Source organism: Pyxicephalus adspersus, chromosome 8 (genome assembly GCF_032062135.1).
Source record: "Pyxicephalus adspersus chromosome 8, UCB_Pads_2.0, whole genome shotgun sequence".
Lineage (NCBI taxonomy): Eukaryota > Metazoa > Chordata > Amphibia > Anura > Pyxicephalidae > Pyxicephalus > Pyxicephalus adspersus.
The window spans coordinates 23,011,185-23,028,801 of record NC_092865.1 but is presented as its reverse complement, the minus strand read 5'-3'; the positions used below and the strand labels follow the sequence as shown (position 1 = coordinate 23,028,801).

At 37.1% G+C, this 17,617-nt stretch overlaps 1 protein-coding gene across 4 annotated transcripts in view; it reads right to left on the bottom strand.

Moving 5' to 3' along the window:
• Positions 1-1,055: 1,055 nt before the first annotated feature.
• Positions 1,056-17,617, bottom strand: part of NMNAT2 (nicotinamide nucleotide adenylyltransferase 2) — a 50,540-nt gene continuing 33,978 nt past the window's right edge. For all 4 annotated transcript variants that reach the window (XM_072419771.1, XM_072419772.1, XM_072419773.1 and 1 more), the window contains 10 exons: positions 13,358-13,446; positions 6,672-6,739; positions 5,690-5,768; positions 5,097-5,223; positions 3,462-3,542; positions 2,422-2,466; positions 2,249-2,325; positions 2,010-2,111; positions 1,732-1,799; positions 1,056-1,229 (listed from right to left, as the gene is read on the bottom strand). In XM_072419771.1, the coding sequence (XP_072275872.1) occupies positions 1,127-1,229; positions 1,732-1,799; positions 2,010-2,111; positions 2,249-2,325; positions 2,422-2,466; positions 3,462-3,542; positions 5,097-5,223; positions 5,690-5,768; positions 6,672-6,739; positions 13,358-13,446 (839 nt within the window). In that variant the 3' untranslated portion in view covers positions 1,056-1,126. The remainder of the gene's footprint in view (positions 1,230-1,731; positions 1,800-2,009; positions 2,112-2,248; positions 2,326-2,421; positions 2,467-3,461; positions 3,543-5,096; positions 5,224-5,689; positions 5,769-6,671; positions 6,740-13,357; positions 13,447-17,617) is intronic.

The following is a 17,617-nucleotide window of genomic DNA, read 5'->3' as shown; positions in this document are numbered from 1 at the left end:
AAAAAAAAAACATGAGCAATAAAGAGAACTAATAAATAACTTGTACTTTTTGCCTGCAAAATAAGGACCATTTGTGGCCCCCATTACTGAACCCCAAGCTGACATGTCTGCATTCAGTTAGTATACAGGTAAATAAATATTTTCTTTGTGTACCTACCTAAATAACTTTTGATTGAGAAAATATATATTGTTCATTTAGATAGGACCCTTTCTGAAAGTTACATCCTTGCTACCCAGTAATCCATCCGAGAATGTAGACAGTCACATGCCCTTTTCTCCTGGATAGAAGTTTAATAAAAAGATATGGTTACACCATGGAGATCAAAGCACAGTAAGGCATGCTAACTGCGTGCACAATGCTTATGAAGGTGATGTAACAATGTCTACTTTTTGATAACCACTGCCCTCTAAAATTGAGAAGGAGAGTGAGCAGGAATAAGGTAATTTTCTGAGCTGAAAAAGAGAATTACTATGAATTGCTAAAATTTATTACATGATTTATAAATAACACCCCTATCCCATAAACTGACCAGTACATGGAGAATGAATAAACAACCATTTAGTGTAATATGATGTACAAGGCACCCAATGGGTTAAGTGATACCCCCAAAACTCCCCCCCAGCAAAGTAAGTTTACAACTGCATTTATGTTTAAACACGCCAGAAAACAACACCGCCTCACCTCAAGCACTCTTTTCACTAGTACAGCGAGTGCTCTCTCGCCTTAGGCTTTGGAGTGAGAATGACTTAAAGTATATTTGTCACTTCTTTTTAGTGATGGAAGCCATTCCACAGACTGAACCAATATTCAGCATATCAGTTTATTAGTAACCAGTGACATGACTATAGTACTTCTGCCACAGTAATATCCTAAGTTATTAGTAAACTGGAAAGCTGCATTCTTTGATCTATTGGTCCTAGTAACAAATGGCTGCCTCTGTACTAAGAAGGTGACATGTATCTTTTAAGTAAATGAGTAAGGCAGACAGGTGAGTAGGGCAGTAATGAGTGGGGTACAGAGATATCATGATCTGTGAGGAGATTGTGGTGAGTAGTGAGTAATAACACATTTTATTGTGATAATGAAGGTAGTCCATAACTACGCCCCATGCTGCAACATGAAAAGTCAACCAGATGTATTGATATAAAGCTGACTTTTCAGAACATAGTCAATGACAGGTTGTGTCAGGTAATCCACCACGTGTCCATCTCCATGCTGCAAGGCCAGTCTGAAAACAAAAAAAGAAGGGTAATGCAAAAAAGCTCATCAAATAATATGAATTCACATTTTAAAAATTAAAACAAATAAAGAGCATAACATTCATTGGACATAGAGCAATGTTATTGTTGGCACTGCCCTCCTACCAAAAGTTCTTCTACCCCACAGTTCTTCCCTTTTCAAACTATTTATTAAAACCAATGGCTGGATCAATGCTCTATTCACTTGAACTACTGTCCTCTGTAAACAAATAGATGATAACAAAAACCAGGAAAGATAAAATACTCATATGCACTACTTAATATCTAGCTTTAAAAAATGTTTTCATTTGTTAGCCTTTACCATAATAAAAAAAAGGCAATATCTACAAAACCACTATACATACTCTGAAAGCATTTGGGCCACATGCTGTGCTCAAGCAGATATGCTTAAATATTACTACACACATTTTGTCAAAAAGGTTTCCTAACTACAGAAAAAATTACAGAAATAATCAAAGTACTATCAATTACCTGCTCTTAGTGGAGCTCACATGGGTCATAGGATGGTTGGTATCATCTTTAACCACAATTATGTTATTCTGAAGGAAGGAAAAATTCTAGGTTAGCATGTTTGTAAATTTAGCACAGTTGTAAACCTAAAATATAATATACCTGGAATTTAATTTCTGCTAAAACATTGAAGTGAATTAATTTCTTCAGAGACACCACTACGTAACACTCAGCCAGGAGGCTTGGCCTAGTTATTCATGAGTGTCTCACCTCAGTTACCTGTTAATTTAGGAACACACCTTGTATTTACGGAGCAGAGACGAATGATTCATGATTTGCTCAGTGTCTGTTCCGTCACGTGGTACAACCACAATGCCAAAGTCACCCACGATCACCTCCATCTACAGGAAGACAAACAAATTGCTGTGAGGAACAAATAGGATGAAGCATACTCTAGATATTACTTAGGATGCCAGTCACACCAGGGGGAAGAATAAAAATAGCAGGGAACCCAGACAACAAAAGGAACAATACTCACATCGGACTCATTCCAGAGGCCAGGGATACAAAATGACTCAAGCAGGTCACTACCACACAGGAGCAAGATCCGTAGCTCTGGGTAGGAAGGACAGTAAGTGTATGAGCAAGAGCACAGTATTCAGTAGAATATTAGTGATAGTTACCTAAACACTGCCTCCTACTGAAACTTACCTATTTCTTCATACCTCATCACTGTGCCCAAATTAGCATTCTCATCTGCAAAAAAAGAAAAAACACAGACACAGTTAGGAAAGTTAGATAATAACATTTATCATCTTCTGCAGTAGTCATCTTCAAGCTTATATTCTGAATTCTAGTGTTCATAAGGCTGAGTCAAATCTAGATTGACAATAGTTGTGGCAATTTCACTGTCAGGGGTTCAGGCTTTGATCACAGCTGCTAACAAGGAATATATAGTCAGGCAGAGGGGAGGGGGTCAAGAAAGGAATATCCCACCTACAACCATGCTAAAATGTATACATCAGATGCCCATTCCTTAGCATTGCCTTTAGGTTGCCTAATGCATGGGCCCATACCTAATATTATTAAAGCAGACAAGGATTATTTAGGGTTTAAAGGGAAAATATGGTGTATTTTTATTACATGTTTTGAGTTATTGTTTGTTACATTAACCACTAGAAGAAGCAAACATTTGGTTACTATTACTAAACCTCTTACAAAATTTGAAGCCCCCTAAGAGCTGTGGCTACAATTTCTAAGTACATTCTTTGCACATGCAATGCAATGGACATAGTCCTCTTTCAATTACCCAGTGCTTCCATATTCCCATGGTCCTATTTAGGGTGTAGATTACTAGAAAGGCCATTAGGTCTAGTAGGAATGTAAAAAAAAGCTTCTACTTATGTTATCACTTGCTCCACCTGCAGCCAGTGTGGCCCCCTCCTGTGTTTGAAACTCTGGGTTGCAGGTGGGCCCTCAGCAACAATGCAAGAATAATGGTTCTGCATTGTAGTGTTTGACATTGGTGCCTGCAACTTCAGCACAAAGCACCTTTTAGAAGAGGCTGTGGAGGCTCAGTCACACAGAGATCATCTCCAGAGAATCTGTGTGAGGAAAATGTAAAAGTGCTTTTAATACATTTCCCTAAATCTAAAATATCATTTACCCTTACCATTTTTTTTAAAGCCAGGTGATATAAACAGTAGTGTGTCATGGTATATATATAATGTGTATATATTGGAGATACTTACCTACAAATGTAACACGCTGCAGATTGGGACGGGCACAACACATGCGACTTAGTCCTTCACCAACTTTGCCCAGAAACCTCACTACAAACAGAAAACAACACACAGTATGGTGAGGGTTTTAGGGTTTAGTTTGCTGCATGTGCTCTGTATTTGGGCGTGTGTTTTTATAATTTGATTTAGGCACATTTTGATGCATTTAGAAAGACCTTAATCAGCAGACTTGGACTGTAAGGCCTACTAGACAATTTAACTGCTGTTGTTGCATTTGATCAACTAGCCTGATTGATTTTCCAATCAGCAGTCACTCATTTAGAGGATCCAAAATGCAGCACATAAGTGATTTATAAACTTCCCTTCTAATCGTGGGTTGGGGGTGGGGTAAACCATAGGATAGACAGAAGCTCTCAGTTGGATTTGTTTGCTAGGACACATGACATGACTTGAAAGTGATGTTTACCAACACGCTCTATTTGTCTGCGTCCCGTCAAGGACCCACACATTGGTTGCTTATAATTGGTTGGCACACAGTTTCAATTTATATTTATTTCAGATTCAATCAGTGATTTCATCAAATTAGAGATAATCAAAATCGGCTCATGAGCACAAAGCCTAGGATTCTGCAGGAATCAAAATGCAGCGGGTACTATGGTTTTAAAAAGTACTAAGTGCACATGGTTTAAACAAGATAAATGAAAGCCTTGTTTCTGGCATGACCTACAGTTTAGGGAGCTGAAAAGTGTACGTATCAAATATTTATACGTATAATACGTATTTAAATACATGTATGAGGGGATTAAATACAGTGGAGGGAATACCCCTTTTAAACATTGGTCCCAGGATCAGGTGTCCCATTGTGCCAAGGGAAATAGAAGGATGCTGGTATGCCCCAAGGTAGGGAAAGGAGGCAGTTTGGGAGCTTCACAAGAATGAGGAAGGTCACAAAAAGGGATAAAACTGCAAGCAATGCTTTAGTTTTTGTCATACATAGATAGCAATATAAATATGGTGGAGGGCCTAACCCTTCCTCACACTATCCAAAACTACAAAAATGTGGTTCCCTAGGTATACTTTTATCTCTAAAGCTACGTACACACTTCCAGGGTGCCGATAAGTCGCTCTCTCCCTCCCCTCCTCAAAGAGCAGAACGGTGCTGTATGTGCAGCATCGTTCATGCATCGTGGAGTGCTTAGTCATTGGAAAGGATCGTGAAAGATTATAAGACTATAATTGCAATTGTGTATGCGGCTTTAGTTCTAATTTTCTTCTTGTGCCTGCCTGTTCTTTTAGCTAGACCCTTAAAGCAGCGATAGTCTAATATTGATGTCCCTAAAGTTGAACCTGCAATTGCAATCAGCTATGTTCTGTGAGCCAACTGTATCCTTGTCCACAATAACAAAAACATGAGAGGGAGTCCACTTGGCAAACAATCGCATGCACTGCAAGTGTGTCAGCTCCTGACTCATAATGTTTCACAGTAAGGGTGAGTGTTTCAGGATTTCCAAGTAAGTGTGTACATCCCGGAATCTCCCATATTTTTTTTTTTTAAATGTAATAATTGCTTGCATTGTGCATTAATACATGTTTTATTTTATTAGATATTTTAATACATTGCACTCTACAAGAATTTGCACTTACCTGCAGTGGTCTTGTTAGTAAGATTGTTGTTCTGATAGACAGGCTGTGTTGGCTTGTTCATAGACTGTCCAATCACAGGTGTGACAGAAGGTGTGTTCACATTGGACAAGATACAGCCAGTTACTCTCTGAAAAATATTATATATTAAAAAACATATATTTACAGACATGTCTGATTCTATAAAGAAACAACTCACTAGATATTTTAAGGAAAAAGTACTTTTGTCCAGTTTAAATAGTGGCTAGGATGTGCAATATCCTATCCATATGCAATATGCAATAATCAAGAACAAGCAAGGTGCATTAGCTCAGTAAAAAATGAAATCCTATTGGCTGTCAATATGTTGCCTTACAGTCACTTTGGACCTGATGTACCAATATATTCTTACACAGAACTCGACATGTTCTTCACAGATATATATCATACCATAATACTTATATTAAGACATTTCAATAGGATCTGATTGGTAGATGAGGGGAAGTAATTATAAGTAATTATCTGTAAAACATATTGATACGTGAGGCTTTTTTTTAAGCTAGCCTTTGCTGTTCTAAAGAATACTCTTATGTCTTCTAGATACTAGAATGTCTTACCTTCATGAGGTCTCTGTGATGCTCCAACACGCTGCATGTTGTTTGCCAAGTATCTTGGTAGCATTCCCAAGGGTCTACCCTGTGTTATAAAATTACTTGTTAACTACAGATAACTTGGTCTCTAGAATGTGCAGCTGCAGATATCCATTATTCTGATTTCTTGAATCTATAAATATCTTCCTTCAAAAATTCTCATGCTATAGACAGCTTGTGATCCTCCACTCTACAGCTCCTATAAATACTTAACATTGCTTCAGAATTCATGCACCTACAGATTACCTGTCCTCCTCTAGAATCCTTCACCTACAGACAACCTGTTATTCTCCAGAATTCTTGCACTGCACATAACCTGTCCTCTTCCAGAATGCTTACACTACAGATAACCTGTCCTCCTCCAGAATACCTGCAATACATATATGCTATTTTGTTCCAAATATCCTTAACTGCAAATATCTTGTTCTTTTTTAGAATTCCTGTACTACGGATATCATGTCCTCCTCCAAAACACCTGCAGTACATATATCCTGTCTTGATCCAGATATCCTTAACTACAGATATCTTGTTCTTTTCCAGAGTCCCTGTTCTACAGATAACTCCTCCTCTTCCTCATGCATAATTCCTACACCTAAATATAGACTCTGCTACTTTCTAGAATTTCTGAATGTATAGATAACCAGTCCACATTCAGTACTGGGAGGTAAATAGTGCTCCTCCAGAATTCCTGCACTACAGATAAATTGTCACTTTACCTAGAGATGATCTCATTTAGAGTTCTTGCGCTTACAGATAGCCTGTCCTACTCTAGAACTTCTACACCAACTAACAAGATTTCCTTCTACAGAAATGTTGAATTTACAGATAACCTGTAATCCTGCGGTATTGTTTGAAAGAACATTGCAAAAAAGGAAAAACACAACCGCCTCTCTAATTTTTATTGTAAATATATATAGCTCCTAATTCCCACATGACATGATCCTCTTACCGAATCCAGTCCGAATTCTGCACAGCAAGTTGACACATGTTAAGACGATGGCGACTTGAAACCAAACCCTAAAGAGAAGACAATTTAATATTAAAAGGCAGTAGTAGAAAAAAAAATAAAACAAAATTGCTACAAAGTGTGATGCCGGCTCTTCGAGCCCACTGAAATTATTACAAAAATTCATCTCTCCTCTGTGGGTCCCAATGGACCTAAAACTGAACCTTTCAGGAAAGAATAATTAGCATTTACAGCATTTGTCTGTATACATAACAGCATAGATAATGGAAATTGATTACCAAAGACTCTGTATGTTTAACCAAGTGTTGTGCAAAACAAAAGTAGAGATTGCCACTAGAGACCACATAAAATATCAATTACCATCACGTAATATGTTAGCTACTTTACCAGAACTAGAAGATATTAAAATAAACAGGAAGATGGAGGAAATGCACAGGGGATGATTCCAGCAGACCTTGAGTGCAAATTCATGGTCTTCAAATAATGTTTAATATAAGATATATTTTATACTTACTTAACAACCACCAGATACTCTCCTTAGCAAATGTTTATACTAATTTCACAAAAAGTGTAAAATTAGTATCTGATTTTTACTGAAAGTTTGGTGAAGCAAATATTAAACAAGCCAACTAGTGTTATCACAATTTTAATTATCTGTAGTCTTTAATACATATGGAGTCATTATTGAACTCCCTTCTTAAAATTGTCTTTTTAGGTAACACATTTTGCTATATATAGGCATAGTATTTTAGGTTGTTATGCTTGACTAATGTGTTTTGTTATATTTGTTTTTTCCAACAACAAATGTTTCAGAATTCAGTAGCAAATCCACAGATTGGTAGTAAATTAAAAATACAGAATTGTTGCGAAAATATGTAAATTTTTTAAAGTTGTGGGAAAGGTGTCGATGAATAAGAAAAGCAAGAAACCATTGGATTGTGTAAAACATAGCTATAGTCAAAGATGCCAGGATATTTCTTCATACTATCTGATCTCCTATACTCATAAAGAGAACTGCAAAAATGTCACAAGAATCTTCCAGATAAGGAAAACTCCTCAAAGCATTCTACATTGACCACACTATATCCGTTCAGTGAAACCCACATTGTTTTTTGGGCTGCTGTACACCACGTTTTTGGAGTTTCCATATTGTTTTTGAAATGTATATCCACTTACTTTTCACACTAATGTATCATAAGCTGTGTAAATATTAAAATTATTAACAGGGGTTCCCTGACCCCTAAGAGACCTGTTACAAAGGTTAGAAAAGACTGGTCCAATGGACTGGTGAGAATAGGTCTTCCTACAGATGATGATGCAAATATCTCTCCAACTCATTTAGCCCTTTACTTCATAAATCTTTCCCTATCCACACATCCCATGGCCATATCTTCTCCTCATCATGGTAAAGTTTAGTAGGCTGGAAGAAGAAAAAAATTGCACATTATTTTTCTTTGATGTCAGCTACAGTTGTAAGAAAATACTAAACTATGGACTGACCTAGATGTACGTCATAATAATGGCTGCATGATTTTACAAACAATGCAAAGGGCAGTAGTCAGCAGAAAAATTAACCTTACCATTACCATTACACATACACATGTAATTACCCTCACACAATCCCCTTCCCTGCCACATTCACCTACATTCCGCTTACCCATTCATTCACCTCTTCATTTCCCTCCTCCTTCTCCTGACCCTACTGATCATGTCCCGCCTATGGACACAACTTTTGTTGAGTCCACAGCCCTGACCTACTGTCCCCCCAGGATGTTTAGCAAGCAGGTCTAAACCTGCGATGGGAGAGTGGGCAGGTTCTGGCATCATCACGTCACTCTGGGGGAGGTTTCTTACCCTTTGAGTGACACACGGCTCCCCGCGCATGCATAGTCTGAATTCCGGACCTGGCACATGCGCACTTGCTTCTACTACACGCCGCCGGATTTAAAATGATGAATTTCATGGTCCGTAAGGTCGAAAACATTGGTGACCACTGCATAGGGCATTGTAAAGCACTGTATTAGACCAACAGTTAAAAAGGGTAATTTTATTAAAAGAAATGTATATCTTTAGGCCAATGGTTTGAAAATAAGTATTAGGAGTTTGGTGCATACAATTTTTGTACACACTACTGATGGCAAAAATATGTGAAAGGCCAGGGCAGTCTGATAAGAAGGGATTAAAAAAGACGCCTGAGAAAAAAATGTATTATATGAAGAAGTGGGATCATGCAGTTATCCACTCAATTTAAATTTAGCTAGATTGGAATAAATTACAAAGGACATCAAAGGAAAGGTTGTGCAGCCATTCACTGCTTTAAAAGAAAATTATTAAATCATTTTAGGTTTGCCTTAATCACACAAGCAAACTATTTGAACTTTTTCAAGAAAAGTGATCAGCAAAGAATAGTATATACAGGTATACAAAGCTAAATGTCAACATTTAAAGAAAATCCAGCCAACAGGCTACTGATACACTACTTCCCACATATTTGTAAAGCACGTATTAGAAATTATGGAGTCAGAATTTTGAATATTTTTCACCACTACACTGCTACTAATCTCCTGTTTACTAGTGAATGAACATCACCACACTGAAATATTCAGGTGGAATATTAGAAAAAAAAATGGGATTAGGCAAATATTTTTTCTACTATTATAATAGTTACATTTTAGGTTAATTAGGTATTTTTTGTTGTCTCCTCCCAATGTCTTTCTCTTTTCACAGACTCCCAAAAATCACTAATGGTCCAGCTAAGATTGTAACCTTCTTATTCTTAAAAGAGTGGTCTTTTATGATAAACAGTGGAATGTAAACACATGGACACAGTCTTTTTTGCATCCTAAATACCTAAAGATGAACTGAACTGTAGAAGCTGTGGACCTGATTCAATAAAGCTTTCCAAGGCTGGAGAGGATACACTTTCTTCAGTGAAACTGGGTGATCCGGCAACTCTGGAATGGATTTCTTCAGAGTCATTTGCTATTTGCTAGCAAATGTTTTTAATCTTGGACCAGATCCATTCCAGGTTCCACTTGTCACCATACTTTAGTTCCCTGTAACTTTTACCTATTATGGACTCACCATGCCATGTTCTACACTGTCTCTCTTTGTGGAAATAGCCTTTTTGTTAAAGGCACAGCTTGGCCTTCTTATGTCAAAGCTGCCATCATTAGATATCTGAAAACGGGTGTGGGGGAAAATTTAGGAATCAGAGATTCAGAAATCACAGGCTAAATTCAGAAGAAGGGAGATTTTTGCATATAAGTTTTCTCTCCAACACGTACTCAGGAAAACAGTGATCAGCACGTTAGCAACAATACCAAATGTAACTCCGAATCTCATGAAGCTATCAGTGAAAGGCCTCTGTGCCTTTTATTTCACACTACAGATATACAAAACACAGAGGATCCTATAGCTAAATGAAGTGTACTCTATAGGAACAGTTAACAATAGATGATCCATTTAAAATAGAATATCTTCACTTTTTGAATTCAGGTCAGCTTTGACTTTCATAATTTTAACATTTCACAGTGTATTGTTTATAAATATACCCTATAGTATTTTCCAAGAAAGTTCATTCGGAGAGACTGAGAAATGAATACCCTTCCCCAACATGACTGCAATGGAAAAATACCAAACAGTTTGCAGAGGGCATTGAAATAACCTATTTTCCAGTTGCAGCGACACAAAAATAAAACAAGAGGAGGGGTTTACATGACACCTGAAATGTGGTCATATTAGGAAATATAGACGATAAGAAAATAGATGTTTTATTTCAAATCAGTAAATCATTAGTAAGCACAAAAATAGGAAAAATGCTAAACACAAACAGAAAATGAGATGATGGCAGAAAGAACTGAAGAGGAGAAATTGTGCAGCATTAGAAATGAAAGATAATCAATATGGAGTTGCACAATGATGATATCCAGCAGGAAGACTGATGCACATTAAAGACAGTTAAAAGCATGAAGAAAGCAGAAAGGGAGGTGAACTCGTTGCTCTCACAGTGAAGCACATTAAAAAGAACTGAGAGGTGAAAGCAAGAAGGATGATAGGTTGGTGCATCAAATAACAAGAAAAGTTCTACGGAGCCAGATAAGAATCGTCTGGCATTCGAAAAAAGCACAAAAAAGAACAAACGGCAATACAAAAGAATCTTTGAATTATTTCTCAAAGGATAGGGTCCTTACTGTTGGCAACTGCATCAGCATAATTGTTATATGGTAAAACCTGAAGACCGCAAGGTGTACAATGAAAAAATAATTCCCATTCCATTTAATTTATGTGGGGAAATGAACGCTGAAGTATTGTTATGTTAATGAGAGAAAATTTCTCAGTATTGAAGCAGTTTTAATGAAATACACAACAGAGCCTGCAGTCTGAACTATTTCAATACAATGATGTGGGAAGACGCTTAATCCTTTTTTCACCCACTTCCAGTCTATATGTATTTGCCCTGACACAACTTAACTAGTGTAACAGTGCTTGACCTTTAACATGGCTTCTGTTCTGGACACAACTGGGAAACACCGTATAAATGTATTAGGCTGCAGAGGCCTATAAGGTATTTTAAATTAAAGCTGTGCATTAAAAAAAACCTATCCTGGAAATATGTTAACCCAGCCTTTCTCTAGTGTTTACCTCATAGGAACCTTTAAAATACTTTTCAGGTCTCAGGGAACCCGTTAAAATAATTTTATCAGGGGACATTGGGAAAATATCCAGTACGATATTGGTCAGTATGAAGAAAGTTGCCCCACAGTGGTGGTCCGATACCACCCTATAGGCAGCTAAAAAGATCATTAGTGGCATGCTTGTGGCTCTGCCAAGTGGCCTTAGGCCTGAAATATGCAAACACATCAGAAAGTGAGGTCAGTAAGTCACAACTCAAGGAACCTCAGTATACCTCTAAAGGAACCCTAGGCTTCCAGGGGTCCCTGGTTGAGAATGGCTGTGTTAACTTGTTAAAGTTTTTATGAGATACCAGTTAGTAGTTTTACATCTATTTTATAACTAAACTAAGAATATACAGTTAAAATACATTAATGTGCAGTGCTTAACCCAGAAATGTTTTTAAGCGGGGTGGGAAGAAATTGTAGGCGGGTGGCAGCCCTTGTATTGTGACCCCTGTGTGCAGCTCTGCCACACATCACAGCTAAGAGTTAGAGGTACCTATGTTAAAGGTGGGACCACACTCCAACTTCAGTCTTGCATGGTTTTACAGGCTTTTGACCTGCATGGAAATTGCATTCTTTGATTTCACTACAGACTGATAGCTTGTCATGGTGTGCATTAGAAGCTTCAGCAAATCAGGTAGAGCCTACCTTTTTCCCCCTGATTGGAGGAGATAAAGTATCATCTAGCCCTTTCCTTCCCAGCCAAACTGTTCCTGGCCCATACATTTTTTTCATTAGCTTTCTTGTTTTAATCATTGAGGCTCAGCAACACATGTAGGCAATACCCAGGGTGACCTTCATGCATATAGTCTGCCTTGGAAATTGCCACTCCTCCACACTGATATTTAACCATAAAGGCATTTTGATATTTGCAACTCCTCCCAGGAGACAACCCACTGCTATTCAGCCAGGACCAGCCAGTCAAAATCATATCAGGAGATCAATGGATTGCTGTATGACTTCAGAAGCATCTCAAAGTGATGTAATTGACACAAAACAAAATATTGTCAACACCGAAACATTGTACATCGAAAGATAACGATTTGGTTCAATTGACCATTATTAAATTGCTGACCCTTTTATTGTGTATTGGGTATAAAATGTCCTTATGCTTTGCTTTTGCATATCAATGGAAAACCTTGTCTTTAATGCCCCCTCCCAAACAGCATATATTCAACTTTTATCCGTTTCCTCCTCCACAGTTCACCAACCAGGAATGAGAAAAGACATTTCTAAATGCTGGAGCTTTATGCAAAGCTAAGGACATTTGTGATAGAATCTAGCCAATCACCAAGCACCAGTAAAGTTACCTGAAAAAAAAAATAAGCTCCATGCTCTTTGATACTTGAAATAGCCAGATATGTCTGCATTCCCAGAAGCTGAACAGAATGGTGGATGAAAGAAAGATAGGTAAATCTGTGCTGCTTGGGAGGGGGATACTTATGTGATCCTGTTTTTTTTGTCCTATATGGACAGAGGAAAAGCTCAGGGTTTGCAGTCTCAACGTTTATTAAAACAGACATGGCACTGGCTATGCATTTGCCTGTTATTTATTAAGTCTAAAAAACCATAGCAATGGAGTATTGTTAAGTCAGTTGGCCTCGATATAAGGTCAATCTGTGTGGTGTACAACTAATCAGTTTTCCACTCTTATTCTTTTAGTGAGAGAAATAACAGACTGTACTTCTTACAAAACTTTGATAAGTTAGCTATAAGTTAGTAATGTACTTGTAAATGTGTCAGGGTGCCATTAAAATCTAATAGCACCAAAACAAACATAAAATGCGTTAATATACATTGTGGTAACACACTGATAACATGTGCTTTTCCGCAATGCACAGGTGTTTATGGTCCTTTATTGTTTTACATTTTGAGCAGAGTGGTGAAAATTATAGAACAGAATTGATACTTAAAAATTCCAAGCATTCCAAATGTTACTTATTCTATTTGTATATTTTTGAAAAATGCATTTATAAAAACAGACTGTACCTGCTTGCCATATGAATCATGCACAGGAGAGATAATTCCTCCGATTACAATAAACTTTCCAGTCTTGTGCAGGTAATCTCGCGCTCTCTCTGTAAACAGTAATTAGATCATTATAAAAAAAAGAATATAACAAAAACTATTATTAGTATTCACATTTATTACACATTTAAATAATTAGCCATTGACAAAGAATAAGTTCTTTTTAAATATGTTCTGTGGGACAGTGTGGGTCCTAAAATTATTAAGCAATATAGCTCGGTGAACTACATTAGGAACTGAAGATGAATTACATTTACTTAAAAAGTGTGTAACTGCTAAAAAAACACTTCTCATGATATACTCATCGTGATATTCAGTTCTGACTTTGATGTCTGTGAATAGAAAATTGATCTTATTATCCATAACAATTTTTGAAATGAGTGAGAAGGAAATGTAAAATATATTGGTATCTACAACAAACATAGAAAGTACTTGATTCTCATAACAATAAAAGGCCTCTAGTGTTATATATAATTTGCAGATAGTCACAATCTATTGATAATACAAAACTGGACAGGAAATCCCTTGAATAAAACTTTTTATGATGAGACAAATGGATAATGTTTATGTTAGCTTATGCTAATAATAGATAATAGCGGATGATTCTTCAGCAAATACAATAAAAGAAAATGTAACCTAAACATAGCCCAATGCCTCACAAATTCAAACGTATAACATAATAAACTGAAAGTGCTATCAGAAAAAGATGATCATTGGATCGAGAGACCAAGGCATGTTTGATTTTTAGCTTGTGATTTGTTCTGCTTGGCTCTGCCTCCATTACCTACATAGCTTCTCTTCTTGCCAGTGAAACTGATCAACACCAAGATCAATACAAAGGCTTTAGGGGTTTTAGGGAGTTGATCCAAACTTAACTTTTAAGAAAATTTTGTTTTGTTTATTTTAGAAAATTAACAATTGTAGAAGCTCAGTTTCACATTGTTGTTGCAATTCCTGGTTGGTGGACTGAAGGAGGGAACTTTGTACAAAGCAGCAGAGATTCATAGAGTGATGGATGCATGATAAATGTTCCACTTGGGATACTGTTCAGAATGAACACTATTTTTGCTCAATCACAAAAGTCTATGGTGCTGCAGATGGAAAAATAGTGCCGCTCATATGAGTTAAAGTGTTTGTGAAGGAATAGAACCTCTATCGGGTTTGTCTTACCGGTCACCTGAACAGAAAGTGGGAAATTCACAAGTTTTGTAGTTGTCACCAAAACAGAAGCTTATAATGTAATAAAGATTTTAACTCACTTAGAAAGCTTACTTCTTACTTCTTGTTTTGCCTGTTACAGGAAGCAAGGAATTATCTACCTATTGGGACACAGGCAGTAATAAATAACCTGGCAGGAGTTTAACCTTTCCTTACTAAGTTCAAAAACAAAAGAAAGTTTTATATACAGTTCAAGGGTTATACACCTGTATCTAACTATTAAAATTGTCCTCATATAGTAAAAGCATTACTTACAAGACCCAGAAGGTAAATACATGTATGTCATGGTAAAGACGGTCTCAGATACAAAGTGGTTGGAAAGGTTATAAATCGTTGCATTTTTATCACAACTTGACACTTGTCATGCTTTCCTCCTCTTTCTAGTGCTTTGGCCAACAAACAAAATAAAAGCAAGGCTGTCAGGATTTTTCAGCCAGCAAAATTCCTAACCACTAAGTTCAAACTTATTCCCATTGGAAGGATATGTGCTGACGTGGAAATCTTGACTGCTAGAAGGCATTCAGTTGTGGATTCAGGCTGCGTGAAACAGCAGCAATATGCTATAATGAGGCTGGCGTCAGACAGAAAGAACCTTCAGGCTGTTTCAGTACTAGTATTGTGGACAGCTCCCAGCTGAATACTATTAGCACCCATTAAAAAGTTTGCATTGAGTTGGTGTGCAGCTAATAACATGCAAAAAATATGCCATTTGTATCTAACAGCATGCTCTGAAGGGCAAAGGGTTTTCTGTATGTAGGTTTTTTAATGAAGATGTTTGAAAGTGGCAAGACATTGATTGTTTTGTCTACAGCATCCAACCATTTCTTCTTTCATTCATTCATTCACTTTCTGATAAAAGCAGCTATCTTGTTCATAGGGTGCCAATCACTGTGTATATGGGAAGGGGTGATTGTGGTCATCACAAAGGCTGGCATTAACATCATTTGATGCCCACTATAATACAAATGGCAGTAAAAAGGGATGGATTATGCGGTTACTGTACATTTAGTGAACAATGCATCTGAAACTAGTCTGACAATCAAACTGGTCTGAATTATTTAAAGAAACTGGAGGTGTTCCCAAAAGAAACTCTTTATACCCAGTATGTGATTTTCTAATACCTTGCTTCAAGAACTAAAAGCTGTTGGTATGCTCCTGACAGGTGAGCACTTTTTTTAGGTGGACTCCTTCCTTGCTGTTGTAGCGTTTACAAAATATGTACTGCTGAATACACAAATAAAAAAAGCTTGAAAATCACCACCATAATTAAAACTGAATAGGTATCATGTTAAATTATTACCATATGCTATCAGTGCGTATGTATGTTTGTAGGTGTATGTTTTTGATATATTATGTCAGGCTTTGCAAAGCACAGAACCATCACCATTCATATCAGGAGAAACATCAAAGGAGCTTACATTTATTATTGTTGTAGTGAACCATACAGGACCTATATAATAAAGTAAACGATGTGAACTTTCTGACTGTAGCACCTTCTAAATGGCATTAGTTCACTTATTGTTTTTACTTGTTATAGTAAACTGTTGTTACATTGAAACAAATGCATTTTCAGTGAGGGAAGGTTATGTAAAAGTAACTTTCAGAGGCAATTAACATCACATCCAGTATCAATGGTATGAATTTGTACATATAAGAGGGTGATGCCTCCCAAACTTTCTGCACAGATGCTCTGTGTGACTAAGGCAATGTTCAGACTGGCATTGAGGTTGCAGAGCAGTTACAGTTGCTTACCTGTGCCAGTGAATCGTTGCCTTTGAGGAGATGCTAAAAGTAGTGTCTACCCACGACAGCCCCATAGAATGATTGGGGACCACAGCAAGCTGTTTAGTAGGACTCCCTGCCACTCAATGACAAATCTGCATTTGATGGTTCAACGATGCGGTGTAAATGATTGAGTGGCAAGGAGCCAGCCACTGGAAACTGCATAGGATCGCCCAGTCCTGAGACAGGTCAGAAACTTTCCTTACTGTGGTAAATACAGGACAGTAGACTAAAAGCAGTAGCTTAGGCACAATAGACACTCAAGCAGGATCAATTACTGTACATGAGCCTGGTGTGGACATAATGATCAACCAACATTTTTCACCACTTAACACCCCTTCTATCAGCTTACAATGTATTTAAAACTTAACAATGAGTTTTACTAATTTGTTGGCTTTTGATCTATTAAATATAAAAATTCAAAGTGTTTTGTTAGCTCCATTCATATAAGAAAACATCTGTTGTTCCTGCCAGATATCTAGTGAGCTTGTAACTTCATGTGCACTCTGCTGCACTTATGAGCCCTGAACAGTTTACTTTTGTGACATACAGAACACCTCTACTATGTTATGGAGAACAGTAGTATGGGAGGTTGTTCTGTAGTTTCTGCACACTTCCTGTTTTAGAGTGACGATATTGCTTCTACCGTGTTTCCCCGAAAATAAGACACTGTCTTATAATTTTTTTTCTCCAAGAAATGCCCTAGGGCAGGGGTCAGCAACCTTTTGAGTCGAAAGAGCCAAAAATTACAATTTACAAAATTTCAAAGTTTTTAAAGAGCCGCAAATTTTTTTCTTGCCAACAAAAAAATAGTACTCGCATAAATAAAGTTTTTTGATAAAAAAAAACTAATCTATTTATTCATAAGAAAAAATATCTGTTTATTCATATATAAGTAATGTTTTTCACAACAAATTAGATAATATATATATATGGCATTATTAGATAATTACCTATTATTTAAGTAAAAAAATAAAACAAGTAAACATTTACTTACAACACTAAAGCTACGTGCACACGGCAGATTTTTATCGCCCGATAATCGGCATCGGCCAATTATCGGGCGAAAATCTTCCGTGTGTACAGTCGGTGTGTACAGTCGGTATGTACAGCATCGTTCATGCATCTTGCAGCCCCTTGTCGTTGGAAAGGATCGTGAAAGATCCTTTCCAACGACAAAAATTGCAAGTGTGTACGCAGCTTTACTTGTACTTCAATAAC